The sequence below is a fragment of the Nuphar pumila genome, chromosome 13, assembly GCF_984573655.1.
Source record: "Nuphar pumila chromosome 13, dmNupPumi1.hap1.1, whole genome shotgun sequence".
NCBI lineage: Eukaryota > Viridiplantae > Streptophyta > Magnoliopsida > Nymphaeales > Nymphaeaceae > Nuphar > Nuphar pumila.
This window is the reverse complement of record NC_143261.1, coordinates 75799638-75818426: the sequence shown is the minus strand read 5'-3', so window position 1 is coordinate 75818426 and position 18789 is coordinate 75799638. Positions and strand designations below refer to the sequence as shown.

At 37.4% G+C, this 18789-nt stretch overlaps 1 protein-coding gene across 1 annotated transcript in view; it reads left to right on the top strand.

The window, feature by feature from the left end:
• Positions 1 to 5479, top strand: part of LOC149818755 (uncharacterized) — a 28055-nt gene extending 22576 nt beyond the window's left edge. The window contains exon 7 of the mRNA XM_089984033.1: positions 5323 to 5479. Coding sequence (XP_089840159.1) covers positions 5323 to 5364 — 42 coding nt within the window. The 3' untranslated portion in view covers positions 5365 to 5479. The remainder of the gene's footprint in view (positions 1 to 5322) is intronic.
• The last annotated feature ends 13310 nt before the right edge of the window (positions 5480 to 18789 follow it).

Genomic DNA, 18789 nt, shown 5'->3' with positions numbered 1-18789 from the left:
CCCATGTACACTTAAAGGTTTTTATACAATGCATTAGGTCACGATTTCTGATATACAGAAATCGTGACAGCCGCAGGGCTCTTTTGGTTTTCCCTTCTCGTCTCTCTCTCTCTCTCCCTCTCTTTCTCTGTTTTCTCTTTTAATGCAGGTGCAGATGAAATTCTATCAAAGCTCACCAAGATTGAAGGAGGTCAAGAAAAAGCTCTTGAGGGAGATGCTCGCCTCAAAGCAATTGAAGACCATCAACGACAAATGGAGGATTGGGAAAGCAACCATGCAAAAATTCTAGCATGGTTTATGAACAACGTTTAACTCAAGGTATGTGCAAATATTGCTATATTTCGCTGAGCCAATAAAGCTTGGTTTTTTATGAAAGGGTATGTATACCCAAAAAGATCGTGCAAGAGCCTACTTTTTGCAAGAGAAAGTTAGAACTACGAAACAAGGAGATATGAGCATCCAAGATTACTATAGTGCTCTAAACTCTTTGTGGGATGAATTGGCTCTTTTAAAGCCTAAATGGGTAGCTATGGAGGATGTGGAGCTTAGACAAAAACAAATGGAACAAGATAGATTATTTCAATTTTTATTTGGGCTTCGTCCCGAATTTGAACAAGTAAGATCATCACTCCTTCATAGATCCACTCTTCCTCCTTTAGAGGATGCCATTGCCGAAATTACTCAAGAAGAGACTCGGCATGGCATGAGTAAAAGTGTGGATGAAGTTCTTGCCGTATCTAATCTCGGCAATTTTGTTAAGACATACAAACCTCCCCATTTTGGAAAACAAGGGAATGGTAGAAGGAAGATGATTATATATCATCATTGTTATGAGCCGGGACATATCAAACCCGCATACCCAAAATTGAATGGGACTTTCAAGCCTAAGGTGGCTTCCGTTGAGGAATCCTCTACTAAAGAAGATGAAGGCAAAAGCGTGGATCTCAAGGACACACTTGGTCAAATATCTATGGCTCTCCAACAAATCCTAAAGGCCACTTCCTCCACCTCCGGTGTCGCCATTGCTTCTTCGTCACCTCCCGGATCTCCAGTCCGGAAAGCGGATTGGGCAAGGCCATAGAAAGGGAGATCTTTACTATATGGATCACTTGACGCTCCTTACAAACTCCTTTTGTATTTATGTCCAAGATATAAGTATTGAAACATGGCATAAAAGACTTGGACATCCAAGTTACTCTAAAATGTATCTTTTTCCTTTTGGAAACAAATTTTGTAAAGAAAAAGATAGCAATTGTAAAGATTGCATTTTTGGAAAAATGAAGTCTATTCTATTTTCTTTGAGAACCTTTATTTCAATAAGACCGTTTGAATTGGTGCATTCGGATGTGTGGGGACCATCTCCAGTTCCATCTAAAGGTGGTTATTCATACTATGTGATTTTTATTGATGATTATACTAGATATGTATGGATCTATTTTCTTAATCTTAAATCGGAAGTCTAACTTTTTTAAAGAATTTTGTGCAAAAATTCAAAACCAATTTCAAAGTCACATATTCATTCTTAGATCCGACTCCAGTGAAGAATACTTATCAAATGAATTTCAAACATATTTAAAACAACATGGCATTTCTCATCAAAGATCATGCGTAAGAACTCCTCAACAAAACGGTCTAGCGGAAAGAAAACATAGGCATATTTTAGAAACCACTAGATCATTACTCATTTCTAAAAATATTCCTAAAATTTTTTGGCCCGAAGTCGTGTTAACCTCTACTTAATCAATCGAATGCCATCCTTAAAATTAAATAACATCTCTCCTTATGAAAAACTTTTTAAAATGACACCCGATTTCAATCGTCTTCGTATTTTTGGATGTAAATGCTTTGTTCTTTTACATAAAAGAGATAAATTATCACCAAAGGCAATTGAATGTGTATTTTTAGGATATGGAGAAAATCAAAAGGGCTATAGATGCTTTGACTATAAAAACAATAAGTTATATGTCTCAAAAGATGTGACTTTTTTAGAAGATGAGAACGGATTCGAAGTATTAGACGAACAAAATGAAATTGAATATATGTTTCTAAATGATCTTTTAGAAGATATAAATAATGACTCTTTAAGTCATCCGAAAATATTAGAAAATGCACGTAATAGTGAAGATACACATAATATTGAAGTACCACCAACTCATAGTGACAATCTCCACGTTTACACCCAGCGCGAGCAAGAGAAACCTATTAGTGCTTTAGAAAAATTCTCTCGACTTAACGAACCTCTAGAAGAATCTTCCCTTAGGCGATCCTCTATAGAATCAATTCCACCTAATAGATTTGTCTCATGTGAATCTCTCTCACCTAATTATAGGGCTTCTCTAATAGCCTTACATTCTTACTATGAGCCCTCTCATTATAATCAAGCAAAAAATATATCACATTGGGTTGAAGCAATGAGGGTAGAACTAGATGCTTTAAAAAAGGCTAAAACTTGGGAAATAGTTCAACTTCCTCAAAATAAAAAAACTATTGGATGTCGTTGGGTTTACAAAGTTAAGACAAAAAGTGATGGTTCCTTAGAACGCTATAAAGCAAGATTAGTAGCTAAGGGATACTCACAAGAATATGGCATTGACTATGAGGAGACTTTTGCCTCAGTTGCTCGAATGACTAGTGTCAGAACCCTAATTGTTGTAGCATCATCTAAGAAATGACCTATATTCCAATTAGATGTTAAAAATGAATTTCTTAATGATCAATTAAATGAAGAAGTATATATGGATCGTCCGTCGGGAATTACTGTTGAACAAGGTCAAACTCTCAAACTATTAAAAGCTTTATACGGTCTTAAACAAGCCCCTAAGGCTTGGTATGATAGATTTAGTGCTATCATAATTAAGTTGGATTTTTGTTCATTTTATACTGACATTGCTCTCTTGTTTAAAAGTGCAGGTGATAGTATTGTAATTCTATTACTGTATGTTGATGATATGATCATCACAGGCAATGATGAAATGAGTATTATTAATGTTAAAAATATGTTGAAAGAAAATTTTGATATGTCTGATTTAGGTTTTCTCAAATATTTTCTTGGCATTGAAGTTGCATACTCTCCTCGAGGGTATATATTATCACAGATGAAGCTTGTCGCAGATATATGTTCCAAATCTGGAATTTCAGATGATAAAAAGGTGGAGACTCCAGTGGTTATCAATGCTAAACTACGGTTTGAGGATGGAGTTCTACTGGAAGATCCTATACCCTACAAACAACTCATTGGATCTCTCACCTATCTGACTATCACCGGACCAGACATCGCTCATGTTGTTCACTCTGCTAGCCAATTTCAGCATGCTCCTATAACTGTGCATATGAGTGTCGTTCTTTGGATCATTCGTTACATAAAAAATACTCTAACTAAAGGGCTATTTCTATCCTCACTCTCCATTAAATTTGCTTGCTTATACTGATGCTGACTGGGGAGGAAACCCTAATCACAAAATCTCAACTACTGGTTTTTGTGTTTTCTTAGGAGATTCTCTGATTGCTTGGAGATGCAAGAAACAACAGAAAGTCTCGTTATCTTCAACTGAGGCTGAGTACCGGACTATGACAACTACTACAATGGAACTTGTATGGCTTCAAAGTCTTCTTCAAGATATGAGAGTTAAATTTCTGGTGCCTCGAAGTTTTGCTGTGACAACAAAAGTGCCATCTATATTGCCAGCAATCACACCTTCCATAAGCGGACCAAACATATAGAAATGGACTGTCACTATGTTCGTGATGAGTATCTCCGTGGAATAGTTACGCTGCCATATGTCACATCCGAATATCAGTTTGCAGACTTTTTTACTGAAGCTCTTCCTGCCCCCCGCTTCTTGTTTCTACTTGGCAAACTTTTCGTCATATCCCCGGGGGGGGGGGGTGTTAACATATATATATATATATATATTCCTTCTTTTACACCATAATACCCGATAGGGGCATTTATTTCTTTTCTTTTTTCTTTTTTATTTCCTTTATTTTAAGCTACATAGGGGGCCCCACCATAGAGTCGTTGGGGTCCCCAACGGTCACAAATGTGACCATTGGGTGCTCCCAACGACTCTATTGGGAGCCCCCTTGTGGTTCCTTGAGTGTATAAATAGGGTCTTTCCCCCTTGTGCTTTGTATGTTCTTTAGAGCTCCTCCTTTAATAAAAAGAGTGTATCTTTTTATGTGTAGCCTTCTTGTAAGGCCTTTCGTATTATCCCTTAGTGGATTGCCTCTTTGTGTGCCTTTGTGCTAAGTCCATTGTTGGACCTTTTGAATGCATTTGCATTCTTGATTCTTCCGCATACTTCATTACAAGGGCAACTAGGGAAATGTATAGGGAAAAGTTCTGCATACCCTATTGTCTACATAGAAAAGGATACAAATCTTGAGCAACTAGCTTCATATTGTTATTTCTGGCTGTTCTGTGTTGAGTATCGTCAAGAATGTGAAATGATGTCCTATATGTCGAATACCAAGTAGCCTATTGGTAATTAAACCAATAAACGTCTGGTTGGAAACAATCATTGGGCTAAAGCTTAAGGTGGTCTAGAAAATTACTAGAACAAAAATGAACCACATGGGATGCAGTCTTGGTATTAGAAAGCAAAGAAGGGTATGTTTGAAATACCCATATTGCAATAGATTTGAGTAGTGATTCTTGATTTAAATTTTGAAGAAAACAAGGGTATGAGAGCATGCTTTTGTGGAACATATGCATTACAGTGTCCAGGCCATGATTCATCAACAAATTGTGTAATAGCGGAGAATAGAATCTCTCTTTTGTTGGTAGGTTTCTTATTAAACTTCGTGCCTAGTTACATGTGTACCTGTAACACTTGTCCTTTCCTAAAGGCACTGAATAGACACTGATTTTTCATATATCCTTCGTGATTAGATCAATGTTGTGTAGGATATGCCATCAAATAGGCACTTTTCCTTCTGCCATCACAGTTACTTCAGAACTTTATAATCTGGGGCGCCATCTGTGATTGCATTTTCTTATCCAACTTCAGTGCTTTCTTTCTGTGCAAAAGTTCCCTGTGTTCTTCTCCATGTCAGAAATATCTGTTCATTTTAGGAACAGTATGCTGCTCTGTTTTGGGTGTCAATGTTATGTCATACCCCTTATCAAAGTTTCACAAATCACTGATCCAGTTCTCACTTTTTCTCATCGCCTTAAAAGTGCACATATCTCATTGTGGCTTAGTTGAGAAGTCCTTGTTCATAGTTATTGATCACTACAAACTCACAACTGACATTGCAAATTAAATATAGGCTTCCTATCATCAATGCATACGGAAGAACTTAATTCAATTGGTATTGCAGGTGTGTGAAGGCATCCGTGAGTTGCTCCAGATTCCTGCATAGGTTTGTTTGCTTTGAAAATTTTATGAATGCATGACAGGACAGGTCCATCCTCTGCTCATTTGACTTTCACAAAATTAATTGTTTATGAGACCATGGATCGTGTTTCTATCTAGAAGTCGTGTTGCAAACAGACTTTTTTACTTGTATCATTGAGCTTAGGGGTGGGCAACTGGCCGGCCCGATTAGGCCCACGTGCCTACTGGTCTGGCCGGGGTTTTTCCGATGGTCCGGGCTGTTGATTGGTCCAGTCCGGCCTGGTCAATGGCTCAGTCCATTAGCAGGCCGGGTTGGTCTGGCCTGTTAACCACCCTTAGTTGAGCTTACATATTTCCGTGGCGGATCCAATTAGATACCCAATTTTCAGATACCTGTGCAAGGTTTCAGACTTGTCTGAACATGCCCTTAGCATGTGTGTGTGTGCAAGCACAGCCTGCTGCCTAATCCGGGTCTTGATAGTTGTTTGTTGCTACTTCCATCTTGAGTTTTTGCTCTAGCGATTGTCTTTAATTCTAAATGTCTTCAAAATGTGGGAATCTCTCTTTACTAAATACTCACTTTTGTGAATGTCCTCACACGTGCAAACCTCCATAAAAAAAAGGGTAGGAGGACATTTATGACTTTTTCAATCATGAGTTGCGATTTCACATATTTAGGAGAAATTTTGCTTATTCTCATTTTTTAAAGAAAGTTTTCATATATGGAAGAAATTCACTTCTGCTAAGGGTAAAAAGAACATTTTAAAGTTGAACATTTGTGAATTTGGACATATGGCTAATTTCAAAATTGCAAGACATTTCAAAAAAATACATCATTTTTGGCATAGTTCGTTCATTTTTTGAAAAAGAAAAAGGGTAAAATTTTTGTTCCAAATGAAAAAAACAGAACCTTTTCATATTTTTTTGCATGATTTAACCAGCCATTCTTATGAAAAACTTATCCAAATAAAGTGTACATCTCATTCTTTTTTTAAGATTATTCAAAATTTCCAAGAAAAAATTGGTCAGTTCCAAAGATGGGGCTGATGCCACTACAGTAATTTCCTCTTCTTATCCCAATTCTAAACAATTTTCACCTTACGTGGAAGTGGCTGGAATTTCTTGTTTGGATCAGACAATATATGCAGCGACCTGCTTGACAACCACCCATCTTGGCATTTCTGGTTATGGGTGTGGTTTCCATCTCAAGAAATGTTGAGATGGGTGGCTATCAGCAGTGGAGCTGCATGCTAAGCATCCAGCATGCTGTGCCGCTGCATAAAAAATGCCTTCTAATATCTGTCATGGTACGTGCAGATTTGTGAATTTGCAAACCCCCATCAAACATTGCAGACAGAAAATAAAAAAATTCCTTCCATCGTTGCTTATTAAAAAACTTTGAGTTCTCTTTGCAATGCCCTTCTTCGAAACACGACCCTTTAAAAGGGGAGGGTTTCCAATTGAAAAGTTTCCACCGAGCATGCATGTTCCATCAGCTCCTATCAAAGAGCAGGCAGTAGCAGTCCACCACACCAGTCAGCTGGATTGAAATTTCTTTCATACTCTGTCAGATCACTTCTGGTTGATCTCAAGGTGAACGTCATCCAAAACCTGTATGAATTAGATGCCCATCACTTGAATTGGCCTCACCTTTTTTATTCGATGTTGGTGGTGTTTTGGATGGACAGCATCAGAATGGTTTCACAATGAGCTTGTTCACTGTTTTGATGGTTGTCGTTCATTTTTAAGATGAACGATATCCATGGTAACTCTGATGCTATGTCACATGGGTGCGGGTGTGAGTGTGCGGCAAAAAATATATATATATATATATATCGGCTATGTCACATAGGAACATACTTCTAAAGATTTGAAATCAATTTCTTTAATTGGTATATTGGAGTAGTATTTCCTTGAGAAAAATACTTCTAAAGATCCATCCATACATCTTTGGTTTTGTCTGCATATATAATGTTGTTTGCTAGTCCTCTTGATAAAGCGTTTAATATCCATGACAGAATCATGTCGTTGCATCTATCCTAAGTGGTTGCTTCTACCAAGTTCTTGAACCTTCGTGATAGGGACGATCAATGAACGCATGCTTGTTCGTTGAGCTCAAGGCCATTTGCATGACCCATCTCCAAGTCAAATAGTTGTCATTGATTAGAGGAGACTACACCAATCATCTCTCTCGGATTGTTGTAAATGGAATGATGATCCAATCGTCTTTTCTTCTACTTCAGATCATGGGGTGCCTTCGGGTTGGTTATTGCTGCCGTCAGCCATGAATCTTGTAATTAAAAAAGTGGGGTGTGCTTCTTTTGGATATCCTGAAACCATAATTAGTAGGCGTATCGATTCCATCTGATCCACTGTCAGCCTTTAGGGCTTGTTTGAATACCCCTAAATGTTTCAGCACACCAAACGTTTTAGACTTTGCAAATGCCCACCAAAGTTTTTACTTAGGTTAATCAAATGACCCCAATCATAAACTAACATTGGGTTGTTCTGGGTTAACCTAACTCATATTATGAAGTTACCATTTTACCCTTATAACTAGGGAAATAAAATGTGTAGGCAACTGAATGTATTAGTAAAAAAATTTATTGCCTATAATGATATTTGAACCGTTGACCTCCCTAACAAAAAATACAACTCTAACCACTACACCATGGAGTTTACTATTGATTATATTTCAAAAAAATATATATATTTAAATTGTGATGAGCCAACCAACCCAACAATTACTCGATCCACTAAAATATGATAATACATATGTGATCTACATGCTTAATTTTATAAGAATAGACTCTTGAATCTTCCGATTATGATACTTAGATAGGTTTTTATAAGATTTAAAAATCAAGGGTCTACAAATTTCAAAAATAGTCAATGATTAAAAAATAATGTTTTTTATCAAAAAAAATGATCCAAGCATCATTTTCTAGGAAATCAACAATGACAAATACATCAGCAAGGTCAGATTTGTAAAAAACAACCTGAAACCCCTACTTACTGGTGATAAGCTCAAAAAGTGTTAGGCAGCTACCGCTTTTCCGGGACCTATGTAGGCTCAAAATTAAGTGAATTATGCTGTCAAATCTAAATGAAAACCTTAAAATTCGCATAGTTACTATCATAGCAATAGCTAATTGATATTGATTCTTGAATCAGTAAAACTTTTGTCAACTATATATAACCACATCGGCTTTTGGGTCAAATGAAAATGCATTTAGTTTGTGTTCAGATATTTATCGGATCAACTATTGAGGAACCAAGCAAACCCATTTGCGTTACGGTGGGTTGAGTAATTGTTGTGTAGATTGGCTTATCATAATTTAAATATATAATTGTTTTTTAGAAAATAATCAATAACAAACTTCGCTGTTTAGTGGTTAGAGTTGTGGTTTATGTTAGGGAAGTCACGATTCAAGTATCATTATAGGCAATAATTTTTTTGCTAAATACATTCAGTTGACAATCCTACACATTTTATTTCCCTAGTTATAGGGGTAAAATGATAACTTCATTGCATGAGATAAGTTAACCCCAAAACCACCCAAAATTAGTTTATGATTGAGGTCATTTTATTAACCCAAATAACAACTTTGGTGGGCATTTACAAAGTCTGAAACGTTTGGTGTGGAGATGAATTAGGCCAAAATGTTTTGGGGTATTTGAAAATTTTCTTTTTATATATACTATTTTTATGAGCTTAATCAAGCCTTTCGTCGAGTTTAGTGGCTTGATCAAGCTTGACTCATTTATGTAGATTGAGCATAAAATTGTGTACAAGCTAGACTCATTTACTTTTATGGACGAGCTCGAGCCAAGCTTAAATGATTCAAGCCCAAACTAACCCCAAGCTAGCTCAACTCATTGTTCATACCATAATGGTGATGAGAGTGAATGGAGTAGAGATAGACCCTTTTTAACTACATCCTCACAAATTATGTAGTTGGCGCTGATAATCGAGCTGAGCATGGGCATGTTTGGGCTCAGCTCATTAAGGCTACACCCCAACTTGAGCTCAGCTCATTTACCTAAATGAGCAGGCTTCTAGCTTGACTCATCGAGCTCAATTTTTTAGCTGAGTTGAGTCGATCGACGATACTTTTCCCGAAGTGGTTGACAACTCCAGTCTTTCCCACTCCCATTACCCCTCTCATCTCCTCGTCAACACCTGCCTCCAAACATAACCTAATAACAAGAGGTGTCGTGCCTCATGTTGAAGTGTTGATCCTGGCTACTAGTGACAGAATGGGTGGCTAAAGAGCGGTCATTACTAATATGCTTGCAGCTTACTTGCAAGAGAGGCATTCAATTGAGAGGGGGGGGGGGGGGGGGGGCAGCTGCTGCTAGCCAAACAACTGAGTAGTTTTATAAAGACATTGCAGCTGTCTTGGGTTGATCTTTCAGAATAGGACATGCGCAGTGCGAAGCTCTACTAAGTGGAAAATGCATCGAGTATAGGAATGTGCGGTATGCGTTCGCTTGATCGATGACGTGCGGTGGTAGTACAACATGCGATAGGCATCAATATCATTGTTAGTGCATCGTTGTGTGGAAGCACAGACGTGGAGTGTTGTTTAGTTAAGCAGTGCCAACAGATCAGAGGATGTTGCCTTTAGAGATTTGGTTCAGGACCTCTCGACTTACAAGAGTGTCCCACACGTAGCGGTTGGATGCACGGGGTGCGTATGGGTTAGGGATAATTCTCCCAATGATCACATTAGGTGATTCCAACCGAGTATGGTGACTCGAGGCTAGGCGAGTGAATGCCTAGGCATCGACGAATGAGTTTGGGTGGTGCTCTTCGCTATGGTATAAGTAGGCTATTGAGCCCGAAAATGCCTACGAGAGGCATATATAATGATAAGTCCCATAAAAAAAGAGAAAACCATGTTACCCATTCAGTTTTGTACTTACCTTGGAAAGGGTAAGTGGTACAATTTCGATCAACATTGTTGTCAATGAAAATATGTTTATCGAGTGACAATAACTTTCCTAGTCATTAGAGGTAGGGGACATGATCTACCACAAGTATAATCCTAGGTTATAGTTTTTACACTTCTGCAGAAGGTTTAGGTTCCTTACTAAAACACACCTTGGAAAAATCTTTGTCGGTCATTATATTGTCCCTTTGTGGCTTTTGTAGTAGGCTAGTCATATGGGTTATTAAAATACATAAAATAATAAACCCGCATATGGTCTTTGGCTCATAGTTGTCCTTGTGAGTACTTATACGAGGTTAAATATCGAAACAAATACCTTCATGCTCACCCTGACGAATACTTGCTTAATGAAATGTGTTACTTGACTTGCATTATATTCATGATTTATTTGTAACTCATGCTTTTACTGAAAATATGCTTTAACTTAAATTACATGTGCATTTTAGCTAGATTTGGTATAATTACCTATCAGACTTTCACTAGTCTGACACTTTAAAAGAAATTTTTAGGTGATTAGCTCTTGTATAATGGATGGCGCAAGACAGTGGCAGCATCCTGAACCAGACTTCTAGAGGATCACGGGTCAACTGAGGGTGATTGTTTATATATATTTTTTTGACCCTACATTTTTGTATAATGAACTCTGATGTAAATGCAATTGTTTTGACTTTGACTTATCGAGTTTGTCGTGAATGATTCTCACTTGTGACCCTTCTAGAATTTTCTTAACTCCAATGTTAAAATAATCATTTTTTTTGCTGCTTAAAGGTTAAAATATATATATCTATATATATATATATATATATATATATATATATATATATATATATATATATATATTTTCAGTAAAAAATTTGAGTTAGAAATTTTGGGGTGTCATACTCACGATCGTTGTCCCATCAACGTAAAACTTTGTGGGCTTACCCCTTGCCTCCGGGAAGTCGCCACAAGATAACAAGAGTTAATATTTAGGATTCATACTTTTTTATAGGGCTTTAATGGAATAAAAAACAAAGATTAGATTCTTGTAAAGAGGATAAGAAGGGAGAAGATTCTTTTGTATGTTTCTAAACAAGTATAAGAAAGGAAAAGAATGCGATGAAAAACACAAGTTTGGAAGAAGTAAAAAGAAAAGAAAAAGAAAAATCAGAAAAGAAAGGTAATATAACAAGAAAAAACCAAGAATAAGATTAAGATCTTATCACTCATTCTGCCTTGATACCATGTTAATTTTTGCCTTTGGAAACTGTTCTTGCATACAGAAGAAAATAAGAACAAGACAGAAGAAGCATATAGTAGCCAAAAGAAGGCATCAAGACTTGGTCCCATATTAATGCCCCATTAGAGGGACTCTTAAGGGTATGTTTGATGCACCGTTCCCAACGTGATTCGAATGAAAATCTCGCTGGAAACGACAATTTCCAACAAACGTTGGACACGGCGGACGACGTTTCGTGCGTCCACCACATACTTATATACATGAACTTTTCGTTCCACCCTCCCCCTGTTACAAAAGTAACAGGGACGAAGGGAATTAAATCTCCTCGATGGGCGCACCTCAACTCCGAAGCAGGGTTGTCGTTGGTGCTTCGTCCAGGTGCGCCTCCATCCCTACTCTCCATCGTCACATACCAGTAGTGTGAGAGAGGCCATTGCTGACTTGTTTTGAGGTTTCACATCCCTCTCTCTCTCTCTCACCATTGTTATAGACCATTGCTGCTCCATGTGAGAGAAAGGCCATCACCATTATCGCAAACCAGTCTCTCTCTCTCTCTCGCTCTCGCTCTCTCTCTCTCTCTCTTTCTCTGCTTCTTGCTTTCGACCAATCTCAAAATTTAGGGTTTGTTCAAGGCCCTGATTCCTTTGCTTCAGTTTTGAAATTTTTTAGGTTTTGGGGGATCGATCATGGTGCTTCGATCAGGACAAACTTCTCTCGGTCGATTTCCCCCTTTCGATCTCGCTGAAGTCCCGTTGTTCCTCATTTCTCTAAATCCCAATTTGTTGCAGGCCACTCCTCACTGGAGTCACTGTCGGGTGAGATAGACTTTGGATGTTAACAAGTAACGAACTCATATTGCTCCTTTATTTTGGATGATGCTAATAAGGGACATTTCTATAATGAAAAGGAAAAAGGAAAATGAATTTAGCATATTTTACTTTTTTAAAACCAATGATATTTTTCCAAGTAGTAGTGTGTTGCATGTGTAGTGATTTTTTTTGGTTTCCCCTTGATGATGGTCTTTCCAACAGTCCATTACTATAGAATTTTGTAGTATGTTAGAGTTAATAAAAATTGGTAAACTTGATCAGCATGTGCAGTGTTCATTATCAGCATGTCATCCTTGCCGGTGATCAGCATATGTTGATGCTGATGGCAATTTCTTGATTTTTTGGTGGAATATGTCTTCTTTTATTTTGTTGTGGCATGAATCTCAATGGCAAGGTCGACAAATGAAGATCAACCTTGAGAACCCGATGATGGAGGAGCTGAGGAAGCGATTGGAGGCTTACAAGAACAACAAATCAATAAAAGATCTAGTGTTGTTGCTGTATAAGATGACTCTTCTCAATTTTGAATGCAGCCTGAATGATTCAAACACTTCTCTGCAAGGATTCATCGAATGTTGAAATTGGGTTTGAACATTAGAGAGAATGAGGTTAGTGGGACTGAGGACACATATATGCTAACATTGGAGTAGGTTGAAAATGAGGATAGAAAGATGGAAGAAGTTGGTTGAGCTGAAAGCAGAGGAGTCTCTGGGGTTGAGTTTTTCTTCTTTTGTTATGGACTTTGGTATGTTACTTTTGTGCTTCTTTCACTTGTTTTTTCTTATCCATATGTAGTTACATATATATTTGTATGATTCATCTTAGCGGCTTATGATTCACAATTGTGTTTTCCATATTATGAAAATGAAACTTTTTTTTGTCTTAATTATCAAATGTTTTCATATGTTATGAAGGTGGTTTGTTAATTTATAGCTCTGAAAACTAACCTATATTGTTTCATTTCATTGAGCCTATGATAGATATGACATATATGATCAGTTGGTATTGTTCCCATCTGTGATGAAGGTGGTTAGGTTCCATGGAATGTTGGAGTATGTTTGTCGTGATAATTGAATATCAAGCATATCAAACTCATATAGTTTCAATAAAACTCAAATTTTCATTATTTCAAAAACACCAAAATCTGATTTCCCAAACGTACAGTAAAAGTCTGCAACACTTCAGTACATGGCACATCAATCTTTCAGTGAAACAAAAAAATCCCACTAGATCTCATCCACAGACAATATAACCATGTGTGGCTCCTCAATTGCAACATAAAATGTAAGAAAATCGTTCTTCCAATTACTAGCAACATTTACTAATTAAAGATTTTTTTTCTTTGGTTTGCCTTTGAAATATCAAAAACAATTAGAGTAGCAGTTAAACCGAATTTAGTGATCAGATTCGCTAACATATATAAGCATAAGAAGAATTTCTTCTTGGGCAATATATCATCCTCTTCATAATACGATAAAAGGACAAAAAGTAGCCAATGAAGTTGGTAGCCTTACCAGGAGCAATGTAGCCACAAGAGCCAGCTACAATGTTAGAATATTTAGTGTTCTCGGATGGATCAACAAGTTTTGTCAGCCCAAAATCTGCAAGATAGGCTTCAAAATCCAGGCCAATCAAGATGTTGTTTGCCTTAATATTCTGATGAATAATCGACGGACTACAATCAAGGTGAAGGTAGGCCAGCCATTGTGCTGCTCCAAGCATAATCTTGTACCTGGTTTGCCAATCTAAGACCATCTTTTCATTGAGCAATCCGCTGAGACTCCCATTCTGCATGTAATCAAAATAAACATCAGCAATCTAGTGTTGGTGTTTGTGCAGAGCCTCAGCAGCCTGATTATCTTCATGTGCTTGATCAGTCTAAAAGTTTTAATCTGAAAGAACATGTGAACTTCATTATCTACTACATGTATGACTTTTGGAATTGGCAGACTATGCTGTTTATGAATTTCACTAGTCAAAATTTTGAGAGTTTCAAGTCTAAATATCATGCTACTGCTGAGGAGTACAAAGGAAAGGGTGTGAGTTTCTTGCTTGGTGATGTTGAGACTAGTCAAGGGGCTTTTCAGGTGGTCATCCTATTAGACAGTGTATTGTTTTGTATTTAAGTTTGGATCCGGATCCGGATCCAAACTACTTGTATGTACCATGTCCACCACATAATGGCATACTTGTAAATACCCTCAACATGTATTAGGGCTTTTGCCTATATATTAATGAAAGAGGTCACAGTTTCTCTATGAAAACCGTGACTCATTGCAGACTCTTTCTCTCTTTCTTCTCTTAAATCTCTTGTTCGTAGATTCTGGAGAAAGCTAATATGGTATCAGAGCAGATCTGATCCGAGGGTTGGAGGTTTTCCAGTAGGTACGTCCCTAAGAGATCTCACTCTCCTCTTACTTCCCCATTTACAGTTTTGCGGCTTGTTCTTCTCCAGATCTTTGTTCTACGGCTTGTTCTTCTCCAGATCTTTTTCATTCTAGATTCTGATTCTGCTTTTCATATCTGAAACTGAGCATCCAGTTTTCTATCTTCTGTGTATCGCATCTCTGAAACTGAGTTGGGTTTTGTTTTTGTTATTTTCTTCCTAAAAGTGAGTTGGGTTTGATTTAACGTAATCATTATCTCTCCGTAACTGAATTGGGTTTGTGCTAAACTAGTTTCACGCCATTTTTGTTTATTGGGACTGTTTTGGGTTTACGTCAAATATATTTTACGATAACCCTATTTCCTAAAACTGATTTGTTAATCAGTTTCATGACATTTCTTTGCTTGATTCCATCAAAAGTCTTTCTTTCTTCATACTGCTGTGTGTAATCAAATAGATCTATGCATCAAATCTGATAACTTGCTAGAATTGCATATCGGGTTTGCTCGATTCCATCAAAAGTCTTTCTTTCTTAATACTGTTGTGTGCAATTAAGTATAAGGCTTTGAAATTAGATTAGATCCGTACACCAGATCTGTTATTTCTCATTCAAGTTAAGTACTCGAATTTTTCAAAAGAAGAAGAAGAAGAAGGAAACGAGACTTACTTATTGCATCGTAATCTGCAGAAACTTTCATTCTGTTATACTGATTGCACACGCCAAAAACTCATTTCATTAGTCATTTCTTTCACCCAAATCTCTCTTACTTTTAGCCATGGATTCTTCTTCTCAGTCATTCCTTTCATCCAATTTTCTCGATCAACTCATTTCTGAAAAGCTTACCAATTCAAATTTCCTGATATGGAAAAGACAAATTCTCCCTTTTATTAAAAGTCAAGGTCTCTCTAGACATCTCACTGGATCAAACCCAGCTTCTCCAGAATTTATCTTATAAGAAATTAAGAATGGAAATGAGGTTGATTTCATACAACAAATTCCAAATCCCCAATATGAGATTTGGATGAAGCGTGATCAAGCTGCAATTGCTTTTATTATTTCCACTATCTCTCAAGAAGTGTTAGTGGGAATTCCAGATGAATGCTCAACAAAGAAATTGTGGGACAGATTAGTGAAGACATACTCTCAGATATCAGAGGCTAGAATTTTCTTTCTTCAGCGTGAGTTTCAACTCCTGACTAAGGGTTCCATGTCTGTCATGGAATACTTGAATAAGGTTAAGACCAACAGTGATCAACTTGCAGATGTAGGGTATGAAGTGGCAGATAAAGACAAGGTCAGGCAAACCTTGAATGGATTGGGATCGGAATTTCATGTTCTCTCGACTTCTTTGCTATGTCTACCTGATCTACCATTATTTGAAGACTTGCAAGCAAAATTACTTCAATATGAGATGACTTTGAAAGGGATGTCACATGAGACTGGTGGACAGGTTCTTGGTACTGAGGTTTCTTTTGGTCAAGGACGTGGTGATAATAATTTTGGTGGTGGTAGAGGACGAGGTACTCCAGGGGAACGTGGGCTATTGCCTACCCCGAATGCTTCCCCTCTTTATAATGCAAGAAACGTACCCACATGTTATCTTTGCAACAAGCGAGGCCACATAAACACCAATTATTGGCACAATCCTCAGAACAAAGGAAAGTTCCAAAAGGGTGAGAGCTCGTCAGGACGAAAAGAGAACCCTTCAAAATTCGGGGGAGATGTGAAAGAGCTTCTCTTGGCAACGCTGTCTGAGCTTGATCTGAAGTGTGATGATAAAAGAGTGTGGTATATTCATTTCGAGGCAGCTACTCATGACACAAGTAATGTAGGTAAATTCTCTACTTTAACTCCCTATTTTGGAAAAAGTAACATCTTCACTGGAGACGGGTCACACCACCCCATCACCCACATTGGAAATGTTTCTATCCCCTTGCCTAAATCCCCACTTCACCTTTCCAATGTTCTTCATGCCCCAGATATTACAAAAAATATTGTTTCTATTTCTAAGCTTGTTGATCATACCAATTATTCTGTTGAATTTACTGTCTTTTGTTTATGTCAAGGATCTACAAACAAAAGAGACATTCGCTAGAGGGGAACACCGAGAAAATATGTTTGTCTTCCAGGAGGACCCTTCTACTTGTGTTCGACCTACCTTGAAGCCATCTTTTAAGTCTATGTCGTCAAAGAATATTCATGTGTTCAATTTGCAATCTTCAAATAAATATAATAAGCCCAATTTTTGGCATTTACGTCTTGGTCATTGTGGTCGAGTCTTTGTTGAGCGACTAGTATCTGATGGTCTTATTCCTGAGTCTAGCCTAATTCCCAGACCAGATAATAAAATGTGTTCGAGTTGTCAAATGTGTAAGAGTCATGTTCTTCATTTTCATTCAATAAATGAGAGAGCTTCAAGGCCTTTTGAAATCGTCTGTTCCGATGTATGGGGATTGGCTCCTAATCCTTCCAATTCTGACAACAAATATTATGTCATTTTTATTGATAATTTCTCCTGCTTCACTTGGATATATTTCATGAAGAATAAATCGAAAGTCTTCTCTATTTTCTGTTGTTTTCATGCTTTTGTCAAAACTCATTTTTCTTGTAATATTTTACATTTCCAATGTGATGGTGGGAGGGAATACTCCTCCAGGGATTTTATCAATTACCTTCAAGATAATGGGATAAATCGTAGATTATCTTGCCCGCATACACCCCAACAAAATGGAGTTGCAGAACGAAAACATCATCATATTGTGAAAAGCGCTATGAGCATGAAGCACGAAAGTCATACTCCCATAGGACTCTGGATAGAGGCCTTTCACTCTGTTGTTCATATTATTAATCATCTGCCCATGAAGCTTTTAGAAAATAAATCACCTTATTTCATCCTATTTGGAAAACATCCTGATTATGATGAACTAAATTTTTTTTGCTGCATGTGTTATGTTCATATTGACTCTTCTCTGAGAAACAAGTTTCAGGTTAAGGCATCAAAGTGTAGATTTGTCGGATATGCAGATCATCACAAAGGGTACATGTGTTATGATCCTGACAGCAGACAAATCAAGATATCTAGGAATGTAGTTGTTGATGCAAAAGATTTTGGAGATGGAGAATATGTTTCTGCCCAAACCAATATGAATGCGTTATTTTATGATCCATGGCTCAGTGCAGAGCTCTTTCCTGCAACCAACAATGAGTGTTCTTCCTCCTGTACTCAAGAAACATCCTGTCAAGATGGATACAGTGGCATACAGGAACTTGAAATAGAACATCCTCCAGAGATTAACAAGTTTGTTGGGCAAGTTTATAGGAGAAGAGAAAGGGACTCACTCTTGACTCCTGGTGGTATTGAACAAGAAGAGCCTATGTTTCATCCATCCAATGACATTACTTCTCCAATTTCTAATACAGTAGCAATTCCGATCAAACGATCTGAAAGAGCTCGGCATCCTATTGAAAGGTGGGTCAGTTATGAGAATTTCACCATGGATTTCCAGTTATTTTTGTCACATATTAAGAAAGAGACTGAGCCTAGACATTTTCATCAAGTCATTAATTCCAAAAAATGGATTCAAGCTATGAATGAAGAGATGAAAGCTTTGTACCAGTGTCAAACATGGACAGTTGTCCCTCGATCTCCAGATAAAAATGTAGTTGGGTCACGATGGGTCTATAAGATCAAATACAAATCGGATGGGAGTGTTGAATGATACAAAGCTCGTCTCGTAGCAAAGAGATTCACTCAAGAGTTTGGAGAGGACTATGATGAAACCTTTAGTCCAGTTGTGAAAATGGGAACAATTTGCATTGTTCTTTCATTGGTTGTGGATTATGGTTGGAGAATAAGTCAGCTAGATGTGAAGAATGCCTTTCTTCATGGGGATTTGAAGGAAGAAGTATACATGGAATAACCACCAGGATATATAGAGGGAGATTCAAAGGAGTATGTGTGCAAATTAAATTGAGCACTCTATGGACTGAAACAAGCATCTCGTTCATGGTTTGAGAGTTTCTCCCTAGAAATTTAAAGACATGGTTTTTATCGATCGC